Source organism: Corvus brachyrhynchos, unplaced genomic scaffold, assembly GCF_000691975.1.
Source record: "Corvus brachyrhynchos isolate BGI_N302 unplaced genomic scaffold, ASM69197v1 scaffold365, whole genome shotgun sequence".
Taxonomy (NCBI): domain Eukaryota; kingdom Metazoa; phylum Chordata; class Aves; order Passeriformes; family Corvidae; genus Corvus; species Corvus brachyrhynchos.
Genome location: NW_008239544.1, coordinates 26,574 through 37,310, shown reverse-complemented (window position 1 = coordinate 37,310; position 10,737 = coordinate 26,574). Strand labels below are relative to the sequence as shown.

Below are 10,737 nucleotides of genomic sequence, written 5' to 3'. Positions count from 1 at the left end.
GGAAAGGGTAGATGAGCTACTCTGCAATAACAGGCCGTGCTTTTGCTTTTATTCTGAAGGGTTGTATTGGTTCTACCTGGGATTTCTTTGAAGGGAAGCCTGTTGATGGTGTGACCACTGGCAGTTACCATAATCACTGTTTGTTAACCATATTTCCAAGCCGACATGTGCTTGTTCCCAAATCCAGCCACGTTTCCCTGTCTTTGGCAGAGGATGTGCCCTGTCTGTGGCTCTGCCAGTGAAATGTGCTGCCACAGAGTCACACAGTGAAGTCATCTTGGGGCGATGTCCTCATCCTCCCCCTTTTCTCCTCGTGCTGCAGGAATTCCGGACGTGGCTGAGGGAGGAGTGGGGTCGGACTCTGGAAGACATCTTCCATGAACACATGCAAGAGCTCATCCTGATGAAGTTCATCTACACCAGCCAATATGAGTAAGGGCTGCTACAACCTCACAAGCATTTCTCCCCGAGACAGGGGTTTTCCATGGGCTTCCACAGCCAGAGGAATGCTGTGTCTCTGCAGTGCTTTCCAGCTGTACAGGGAGATGAGGTGGAACGACAGCAGTAGGAATAGGATTCCAAGTTCTACACAATAACCGTGCACAGGAAGGTGCTTTTGAGTCGTTTAACTGTGTTTAATTTGAAGACAGAGCAAATGTGATGCCAAGGAGTGTCTGGTTATTATCCATATTAATCAGTGTGCTCTGTAGGGCAGGAATCAGAGTCCCTGAGAAATTGGGGGATTGTAACCATCTCTCCAGGTTTCTATTAGCAGCCACCTCGGTGTAGCAGATGTTTAAATATGCTTCACTCTCAGGTTCTCTGGGAATCTCAAGGACTGAGGAGGTTTCTTTGCTGCAGGAATCTCCTGGTGTGCTCACAAGGATGGTGGGGAGAGAAGTGCAGGGAGGGAGGAAGTGCTTGCGGAGCTCTAAAGCAAATCCACTCAGCTTGTTGGCATTGCTGAATACACAGATCCTGCCTGTCTTGACAGCATCCCCAAGCTGCTGGAGGAGCAGAATGCAAACCCATTGCTGATGGGGATGGGTTTTTTTCTTGACTTTTGACATTTTTCTCTTGCACAGCAACTGCCTGACGTACCGGCGCATCTACCTCCCCCCCAGCAGCCCCGACGACCTCATCCAGCCAGGCCTCTTCAAAGGCACCTACGGCAGCCACGGGCTGGAGATTGTCATGCTGAGCTTTCATGGGAAGAAAGCCAAGGGCACCAAGATCACTGTGAGTGCATTTTCCTTTCTCTCAGGTGCTTGTGAAAGTGTTCTCAGTGCCGTGGATGCACAGGAGAGATTTCTGTCTGGGAGTTGGCAGCCCAAACCCTGCTCCCTGTGGGGATTGGTGGCGTTGGGTGAATCTCAGCACATGCAGAGTAGCCAGAACCTGCTCTGCGAAGTTTCTCCTGGTTCCCCCTTCCTTTCCTCCCCCTTCCAGCTGCTTTCTGTGAACAGCTGGTAGCAGGTCTCTGGAGATCCTCTGTGTGTGTCTGAAGAGCAGGTACCAAATGTTGGCAGCTCTTCACTGAAGTCAGGCTGGGGAGCTCCTTCCTCCCCACGGGGGAGGGATTCTGGTGAAGTGCAGCTACAGCTTTGATTTCCTTTCACCCTTGCAAGTACAGCTTTAGATTTAAAGTTCTGTTTCTGGGAAGGGGAAAGCAGAGATGTCAGAGGACAGCAAACAAGGTCCAAGCAGGTTTTCTTTGTTGCCAGCTTGGTGACTGTAGAATAGAGTGAACTATTAACAAATGAGGTGATGGCTCTGTACCACCTGGTGTGTGCAGCCGTGCTGTTCCTTCCTGCCCTAGGGAGATCCCAACATCCCAGCTGGGCAGCAGACTGTGGAGATAGACCTGGCACATCCTCTGCGGCTGCCTGACATCGAGAACCTGCGAGACTTCAGCGAGCTCTCCCGTATTGTGCTGGAGGTCCAGGAGCAGGTCCGGCGGGAGGAGCAGGAGCGGGAGCAGCGGCAGGAGGAAGAGGAGCATTCCCAGCAGGCTGCCTCCCAGCCTGCCAGTCCCCTGGGAGGAGAAGGTGCTGAGGGGGAAGAGACTGCAGCTGGGGCAGAGGGGACGACCCAGGACAAGGCACCAGCTTCCCAGCCCTTCGTGCTGCCCATGGGAGTGATATCGAGGAACGAGGATTATCCCCGGACCTGCCGGATCTGGTAACTGGTGGTTTTATGGCCCAGTCACTTTTTGAAAGGGAAAGGGGAGTCTTGGAGGTGTGTGTGTCCTGTATTTGTGTGCCCTTTGCCTGCCTGTGGATCTCCCAGCCCCTTGGGCTCTGATTTCATGGAATGCTGGGATGGTTTGGGTTGAAAGGGACCTAAAAGCCCATCCTGTTCCACCCCCACACTGGACAGGGACACCTTCCACTATCCCAGGTTTCTCCAAGTCCCATCCAACCTGGCCTTGAACACTTCCAGGGATGGGGAGTTCACAACCTCTCTGGTTCCTACCTCTGCTGCCCAATTTCCCATGCTTTGGTTTGTTCCCTCTCTCACCACACTGTCACCTGCCATCCCACTTCCTTGCTGGATTTACTTCTGAAGCTGGCACCTCTCCTGAATTCCACACACACATCCATTTTTTTGGTGTGTTTTATGTCCCAGAGCTGCCCAGCTCACATATTTAGAACTGTTCAAGCTGCTTCCCATTCCCATGTGTGTCATTCATGTTCCTTGGCTGTGGGAACACAGTGCTCTCTCCCACCTTTCCCTGGCCTCTGGTGCCGTGGGGCAGCCCTGGCAGGTGCTGAGTACCCCAAGCAGGAGGTGCAGGCATGCAGAGAGCTGTGTTCAATGGGAGCTGGAGTTGGTGAAGCAGCACACTAAATGAAGTGTGGAAAAGGAGCCCTAAAGCTGCGGCTTAGGCAGGTGACCTTCAGCCAAACATCTGTGCTCATGGAAAAACCTACCCAGAGCTGGTTAATCCCAGAAGGCTCCTGCTGTCACAGCTGAGTTGTTTGGATAAAACCCTGCTCCACCTGCTGCTTGCTCAGAGCTTTGACTGACCTTTATTCCTCCTCAGATCCTGGTAGATTTTTTCTGCTTTTTAGATTTTCCTCTCCTTTCCCTTAGGTTTTGCCACTCTGGTCATGCTCTGAACGTGCCTTTGCTTTCCTGGGAGGATTGATCCTGTGCTGATCCTTGAGTTGCACAAGTTAATCTCAGATGGGTTAGGGGGCTGAACTACTGAAAAACCCAGCTTTGGTGTGCAGGTGCTAATTAGGATAACCCAAAGCAGAAACCTGCAAGTAGCAATGAGGAGTTTCTTGTCTTAAAAACTGAGTGTAAAACTCGCTGTTCTGTCACACCCGGCTTCATCAAGACTGGCTTCATCAGAGTTTTGTGCTGATTTCTTTGGATTAAATACTGGGTGATTCTGGTTGTTGTCACACCTCTTTTTATCCCCTTGCAGTTTTTACGGGACGGGGCTCATCGCTGGCCACGGCTTCACCAGCCCCGAGCGGACGCCGGGAGTGTTCGTCCTGTTCGACGACGACCGCTTCGGCTTCATCTGGCTGGAGCTCAAATCCTTCAGCCTCTACAGCCGCATCAAGGTCTCCTTCCAGAACGCCCAAGCGCCTTCCCGGGAGGCCTTTGATGAGATGCTCAAGAACATTCAGTCCCTGGCTACTTGATGAGTGGTTGGTGATGGACAGGGCTCGGGGTGGCAAAGGCTGCTGCGCTCCCCAGCCGGGGCTGGGCTGGGGAGTCCTCGCTCTTGGTACCTCTGGATAAAAGCATGCACTTTGAATAAAGCCTTTTTACCCCAAATGTACACACATCCCAGTTCAGACATCCATGACTGCCCTTTTCCTCTGTGCTGCTCCACGCTGCTTCCCAGCAGTCCTTGTTCCCCAGTCTGGGCTTTTTAGAGCTGAAGGGATCCTGCAGAGGAAGGAACAGACCTTCCTTAGTGCAAAAAAATAGTATATTGGGAAAAAACCAACACCTGGTCAGAGCTGGGCAGAGGAACAGGCAGTGACAAAGCACATCCTCCTCTCCAGAAACTTTTCTGTGGGTGCAGCATTGCCAGGAGAGGCTGGTGTGATAGCTGCGTCCTTGGCTTGGTAATTGGAGTGTGTGGTTTCCTCTGGAGAATTCCCTCAGCAAGGGCAGGATGAGAGTGCTCAGCATTGTCCTGGTTTCTGGAGCTGGATGGATGTGCTGTCCCTGGAGCTGGAGGTCTGGGTGTCTCCCTGAGCACAGAGATGATTCTTTCTCCTTGCAGGAGCTGGCTGTGGCACTGGAACTGGGTGTAAACTGCAGAAGCTCTGATGTGTTCAGACTGGTTTGTACCTGGAAGGTTTTCTCAGATCTTGTGAAGTGGGTCTGAAAATGGAAAGGAAGGAGCAAAAAAGAAACCCAGCTGTGAGATGAGCCCAGCTGGGCAGCAGAAGGTGCCACATGTCACTGGTCCTGTGTGACCCACAGGTGTCATTCCTGTTCAGGATGCCCTTTGGAGTCCAAAGGAGTGACAAGGGATTGTCCTCCTATTGTGTGGCTCGTTCTGGCTCCTGGAATGGTGGGTGCTGCTGGGTGGGTGCTGCTGCCCCACTCACAGGGCCCTTCTCTCCCTTTCTAGTTTCACTTGTTTCATCCCAGGTGATTTTGTGGCAGATCTGAGCTCTGCTGGGAGTTTGTGTGCTGCAGGAGAGGAAGCAGATTCCCTCTAGACTGTGCTGTGCAGGAAAATCCTGGCCAGTGCTCATCTCCAGGCTGTGAGCTGTGCTATAAACCAGCAGCACTAACACAACCCTTTGTTGCAGCTGCTCTCTGGCTGTGAGGACAAACTCCAGGTCCCTTCTCTTCTCCCCTCATCAGTGTCTAACAAACCCCTGCCTTTACATCTCTGCAGTTTTAGGTCTTTAAATGTGTCTGTACCTGTGCTGGGAGGTTTCAGGCCCCTTCTGTGGAGAAGTTTTCAGTCCCTGCCTGGTTCCAGTGCCTGTGAGCAGCTTTTATTCTCACTCTCACAAGGGCTTTTTTGCCATTTCTGGCTCATGAGGTCTCTGAGCTGTGTGAGAACCCAGGTTCCAGCAGGGATGCTGAGCAGCAGCTCATGTCACTCACAGGATTAATTCCTGTCTCTCTGAACAGAGTTCTCCAAACTTCTGGGAATTTGAAGGTGATGTAGGGCACTTTTTGCTGTGTTTCCTGCAGGTTTGTGAGGAGTGGAAAGCCTGCCTCAGTGGTGGGGGTGAGGAGCTGTTAGAGGCTTGGTGAATAAGCTGTGAAAAGCAGGTTGGCTGTGAGCAGCCTGTAGGGGTTTTCCTGGCAGAGGGAAGAGCCAGTTTGGATCACACAGGGCTGGGGAGAGAGGGAGTGACTGCTCTCTGTGCCTTGGTGAGTGGGCAGAGAGGTGACCTGGAGCTGAAATTGGGCATCTCAGCCTTCTGCTGCAGCTGCTGAGCTCTGTGCACAGCTCGTGCCTGATTTGCAGACTGAGGTTTCCAGCTTGGTGCAGGTTCCTGGGACAGCTGAAGATGTTCAGAGCTGGGTTAATGGTTGGACTCGATCTCAGAGGTCTTTTCCAGCCTGAATGATTCTATGTTTAGGGCTTTATTTGGTGTCTCAGTGGCCTGTTTATCTTGGAGTTTGCCATTAGGCAATCTCTTGTCTGCCTTGTGTTCTCCCTCACAGCCCAAAGGGATGGGAGATGTCCCCTTGGGCAGCTGTTCCCATTGCATGTCCCTAAAACCAGCTCTTCTTCAGCTGGATCCATAGCTCTGATTGCAGATTCCTCCTCCCCACTTCAATATCCCCACCAAAAAAAAATCAAAATCCTGAAATTTTACATTACTGACTTGAGAATTTTTGCTTTTAGCTTTTAAATTACGATTCACATTTTTTAAATGGAGATTAAAATCCAGATTGCATTGATTGCCCTGCAAGTGCTTGGCCTGAGGCTTGAGTCGCTCTCCCAAGTACCGACCTGTCTGTAGCCTCTGTCCTTTGTCACCTGGGCAAGGCGTCACCTGTTTGCTCTTGGCACAGGTTGTGCATCTGCTCTTCTCCAGGCTTCTTGTCCCTTCTGCCAGGGGTCTCTTGAAGGCCAGACCTGCTTGGCTGGCTGGAGAGAAGGGCTTTGGTGGAAATTGATGCCCTGTGGGAATTTTTCCCAGCTCTGCCTTGCCCCTGTAGTGGCATCTTTTTATTTATAACTTACCTGGCTGGCCTCAAAACGTCAGGATAATTCCTGATTAAAGGGAAAACTGCTGGTACCCCCTGGCTTTGTTCTGTCTGGAGCAAAGGAAATAGCAAGTTTTGTATTAATATTCCTCTTCTGATGCCTTTTCTCACCTGCTGCTGCTCCAAGCCTGGCAGGCTTTAGTGGCATTTCAGAAGAAAATCCCCTCTGATTCAGCTGAGGGTGAGGAAAACTGTGGAGATGGATTTGGGAATGCTGGGGATGCTCCTGTGCCAGTTCCTTTGTGCCTGGCTCTGCCAGTGCTTCCACAGCAAAGCAGGGTAACACGGAGTTAAAACTCCCAGCCCTGCAATCTTTGGGAAAGGGGAGACAGATTTAGGAGCAGGCAGTTTGGATCTGATCCCCCGTGGCCAGGGGGATGCTCCTGCTTTCCCCAGTCCTGCTTTTCCTCACGGGAAGTGGTGCTGACAGGACAGGGCTTTGCTGTGCTTGCTCGTGTTTGGTACAGGCTGTTCCACCCCCTGCCCAGCACTGCATACCCCATGGCTTTCCCAAATCCCGGTTCTCCAGCCCCCTGGGATCTTTCTGGGAGCTGTTGACAGGGATAATGTGTGCTGGGGCCCTGCAGATGGTGATCAATCTCTGCTGCCGACGTCTCCTCGTCCTGTTGGCTCTGCAGGAAATCTTGGGGACAATTGGCTGGATTTCTTCATCCCAGATGGGTGGAAAGTGCTGGCGAGGATGGAAAACAACTTGTCAGGGGTAGGAATACTCTTGGCAGGAGCCTTTTGGATTAAACAAAGCCTTTGCAGGGAGGTTGCAGAGCCCCAATGGCCACTGCAAGACCTGGGGCTGAATTTTGGCTCAGGGACAAGAAGTGACTGGTTCATGTGCTGGGTTTTGCTCCTCCATCAGAACACATGGATTTGGCCAGCTGGAAAAGAGGAACATCAAAGCTCCAGTTTGTTTGCCTTGGGCCTGATTTGAGAGCTGTGAACATGCTGTGCTTAGGCCTGGTGGTTGTGGGAGACTCTTCCCTCCACGGGGATTTGTCAGGCTGGGTTTTACTAAGGATGGGGAAAAAGGATGGAATTGTTTGTGGATTCGGGTGTCAGCTTCTCTGTGGAGTGAACAGCAGTGCTGCTGTTGGAGGGGCAGCTCCTTAGGAAATGTGTGCTGGGGAGAAAGGGAATTCCTGTGCCTGGAGCTGTCAGCTCCCAGGAAAAGCCCAAACTGCAGCTGGCTCAGTGTTTACTTTTCAACAAGGATGACTTTTTCTTGCTTTTTATTAATTTAAACCTAGTGGAACTCGATGGGAGTGTTGGCTGTTGTGTGGAAATGGGTTGTTTAGGCTCGACTTGCTAGTTTAGGGAATGGTAATGTGTTAACTCTGTCTTGTAGCTGGCTGCTCACGTGGCCGATAATCCTCTGTGATGTTCAGCTGCCAAAGGCTCGTGCTGCCCTTCCCAGTGGAACAGTGAATTTTTTGGGATGTGGAGTGGAAGATAGAGGTACTAAACTGTGAGTGCCACTGACCTTTGGGTGCTTTGTGTGCTGAATTAAAATGTGTGATTCTGGTTTTTTGTTTGGATTGCAATCTTTGGAACTTTTGAGGCAAAGAGCACTCGGCTCGACCGTGTTCATTAGCTTAATTAAAGCAATCTGCACTTTTGTTTTGTCATTGATTACTCCCCTTTCCCTGTTCCCACGTGTATTTTGCACTCACCACTTTAACATGACACTAATGGATTGATCTGGGCATTTCCTGTAGGTTTTGAGTGTGGATAAGTCTCGATAAAGTATTAAAAGTGAAGGTGAAAGATAAATCCCTGCTTTGTACAGAGGGCAGTGGGAGGAAACCACTGGACATCCACCACCACAGATATCCATGTGGAACATGAGCAGTTGTAGTTTAAACACCTCAGCTGCCCAGTCTGCTCCCCTGCCCAAGGGCTGGGGCTTTGCCTGTCCTGTTCTTGGTGGCTCTGAGAGGAACAGGATGTATAAAATCAGCACCTCGCCTACTTCACCCCGGGTTTTGGAAAGCTGAGCAAGCCCTGTGTGTTACTTTTACACCTGATCATTGTTACCCAAGGAGCCTTTTCCAATTTCAAATAATAAAAAGCAAAGTTTTGTGAACTTACTTCTGTTTGCTTCTTTTTTTTCCCCCCTTGTCCCAAAGGAAAATGCTGGGCCAGTTCCTCCCTCCTGACGTGCAGCTGCCTGTCTTCCGTCGTGGGACAGGAATTAATTTTCCCTTGTTTGGGTACTTGGTGAGCAGTGCTGATTTCCTGAAGATGTGAGACACACCCCCCACACCTCATGCTGTAAAATCCCAATTCTTCCCCTATCCCTATTTTCTGTTCTCTCCTCCTCCATCTCCCCTGGGGTGCCCGTGGTGCCCTGCTCCCTCCCACTGCAGGTTTGGGGGGGCAGAACTGACACCCTGAGCCCTGACAAAGCCTCTCTGCCCTCCCAGGCCCAGCTTTCTCTGTCTGAAAGGAAGCATGAGGTAATCCTGGATTTTTTTATTTTTTTTTCCATTCTTCCTTCCACTTGGTCTGAAAGGGATCAGCTGGCACTGACCCAGCATGAGGGTGAGGAGAGGGAGGCAGCGTGATGGTGTCATCCCCCTTCTCTGTGGGGTCACACTGGGAGTTGTCTGCATTCCCTGCACTTGAAATCCACACCCACGCCAGCTCTGCACTGCTTTTCCAAGTGATGCTGTGGAAATGGGACAACTTGTGGCATGAGCTCAGCTGCCACCAAGGAGCTTTTCCTCCTCCTGCTGCAGATCCTGTGCCAGCCCCGTGTTCCCTGTCCTGCCTTTCCTGGAGGGAATGTCGTGCTTCAAGTTCTGCAGCCCAGTTCTGCTGGTGAGTTCCTTGGCAGCTGATTCTTTTCGAGAACAAACCCTGGCTGGGGAGCACTGAACTCCCCAAGTTCAGGCACAAACTGCTAATTTGGAAGTGGCTCTGCTTTAGTGCGGGTGGTTAATCCAGGCTGGAGGGCTCTGTTACAGCTGCCCAGTGCCGTCCTCTGAATGTCTGGCATCTTCCATTTCCCCTCTTTTATGTATTTTTATACACCAATGCCTTCCCCTCATCCCATGCCTTGATTTTGTGGTGCTGCAGGCCCGTTGGCAAGGGAAGAGTAAAACACAACAAGTGCAGTAACTCCTGCTGTATGTTTGGCTTGGAGGAGCACAAATGTGGTTTCTCAAGAGGCAGCGTTGCTGAATCCCAGCCACAGGCACCTCCCAAGTGCTGGATTGGGAGCCTCCCTCTCCTTCCAAGGAAGCTGGAGGTGTGAAGAATCACTGCAGGGCTGAGCTCCTTTGCTGTAACCCCTGGCCAAGGAGTGAGGAGTTCCCTGGGACCTGGCAGAGATGTTCTGGGCAGGTGGGTTCCTCCTCCCAGCTCAGTGGTGGATAAAGAGATTTTGCCATCTGCTGGGGGTCAGCTCCTGACTGTCACGGCCTTTATGGGCTGTTCATGTGCAACAGGGTAAGAGTTGTCCCTGGAGGTGTTGGCTCAGGAGCTGAGGCCATGCAGGGGTGAATTATTCCCTCTCTGACAGGACAGACACGTCCTACACAGGTTTGGGGACATCGTCTGTGCTGGGTCTTGGTCTCTGCTCTCGGGAATGTCTCTGCTCCACCAGAGAGGCCACAACATTCCTGCACAGCCTTCCTGCTTCTTCCTACCTGGCTTGTTCCTAAAACCCACAAGGCTTTTGCTTCCAGACAGGAAGGAAGGTGGCTCTCCATTCTTAGAGCCACAAATATGAGCCTGAAATCACTTCCCAGTGTGAGCCCAGCCCTGGCAGCAGCCGGAGCCTTTCCCTGGGGTAAGGATGGGGTGTGACAGCTTCAGGCTCTGCCATTCCCTCTGCCTTTCTACCCACCTTGCTTCATGATCCAAGGGCTGCATTTCCCAATTCCCAAGACTTCAGGAGACACCTGAACAGGAGGAAAGTTGGGCTGTCCACTCTGTGTCTCTGCATCATCCCAGCGCCTTGCCTGGAGGAGGGTGAGCAAACTGTGGGCTGTGTGTTCTGCTCATCCCGATTCCCAGCAGGAACTTGCTTTTTTCCTCCTCTTCCCAGTGGAGGCAGTTAATTAATGGCTAATTAAAGCCTTCTGAGCTCCCTCTGTAGTTCCTTGGAGCTGTCACTCCTTTCCTTGCCCACTGCCATGTTCTTGTTGTCATTAAACCTCTGTGGGTGATGGGCTCTGCTCCTGGCTCCTGCTTTAATGTCACCTTGTCCCTTCAGAGCCCCCGTGGGCTTCCTCCCGCGGGCTTCCTCCCGTGGGATTCCTCCCATGGGATTCTCCCCGAGCAGCCGCTGCCGGGCGGGGCTGGGCCGCGCCGTGTCCGCCAGGGGGCGCCTGGAGACCGGACACGGACACTCGTGGGACCGGGATCGAATGGACACGGACATGGACACGGACACGGACACTCGTGGGACGGGGATCGAATGGACACGGACACGGACACGGACATGGACTCGTGGGACCGTGGGACCGGGATCGAATGGACACGGACACGGACACGGACATGGAC

At 52.1% G+C, this 10,737-nt stretch overlaps 1 protein-coding gene across 4 annotated transcripts in view; it reads left to right on the top strand.

Annotated features, from left to right (window-relative positions):
- FBXO31 (F-box protein 31) overlaps positions 1-8,315 on the top strand; it is a 24,476-nt gene extending 16,161 nt beyond the window's left edge. For all 4 annotated transcript variants that reach the window (XM_008639145.2, XM_017741387.1, XM_017741386.1 and 1 more), the window contains 4 exons: positions 323-432; positions 1,086-1,239; positions 1,820-2,181; positions 3,437-8,315. In XM_008639145.2, the coding sequence (XP_008637367.1) occupies positions 323-432; positions 1,086-1,239; positions 1,820-2,181; positions 3,437-3,659 (849 nt within the window). In that variant the 3' untranslated portion in view covers positions 3,660-8,315. The remainder of the gene's footprint in view (positions 1-322; positions 433-1,085; positions 1,240-1,819; positions 2,182-3,436) is intronic.
- Positions 8,316-10,737: the final 2,422 nt, after the last annotated feature.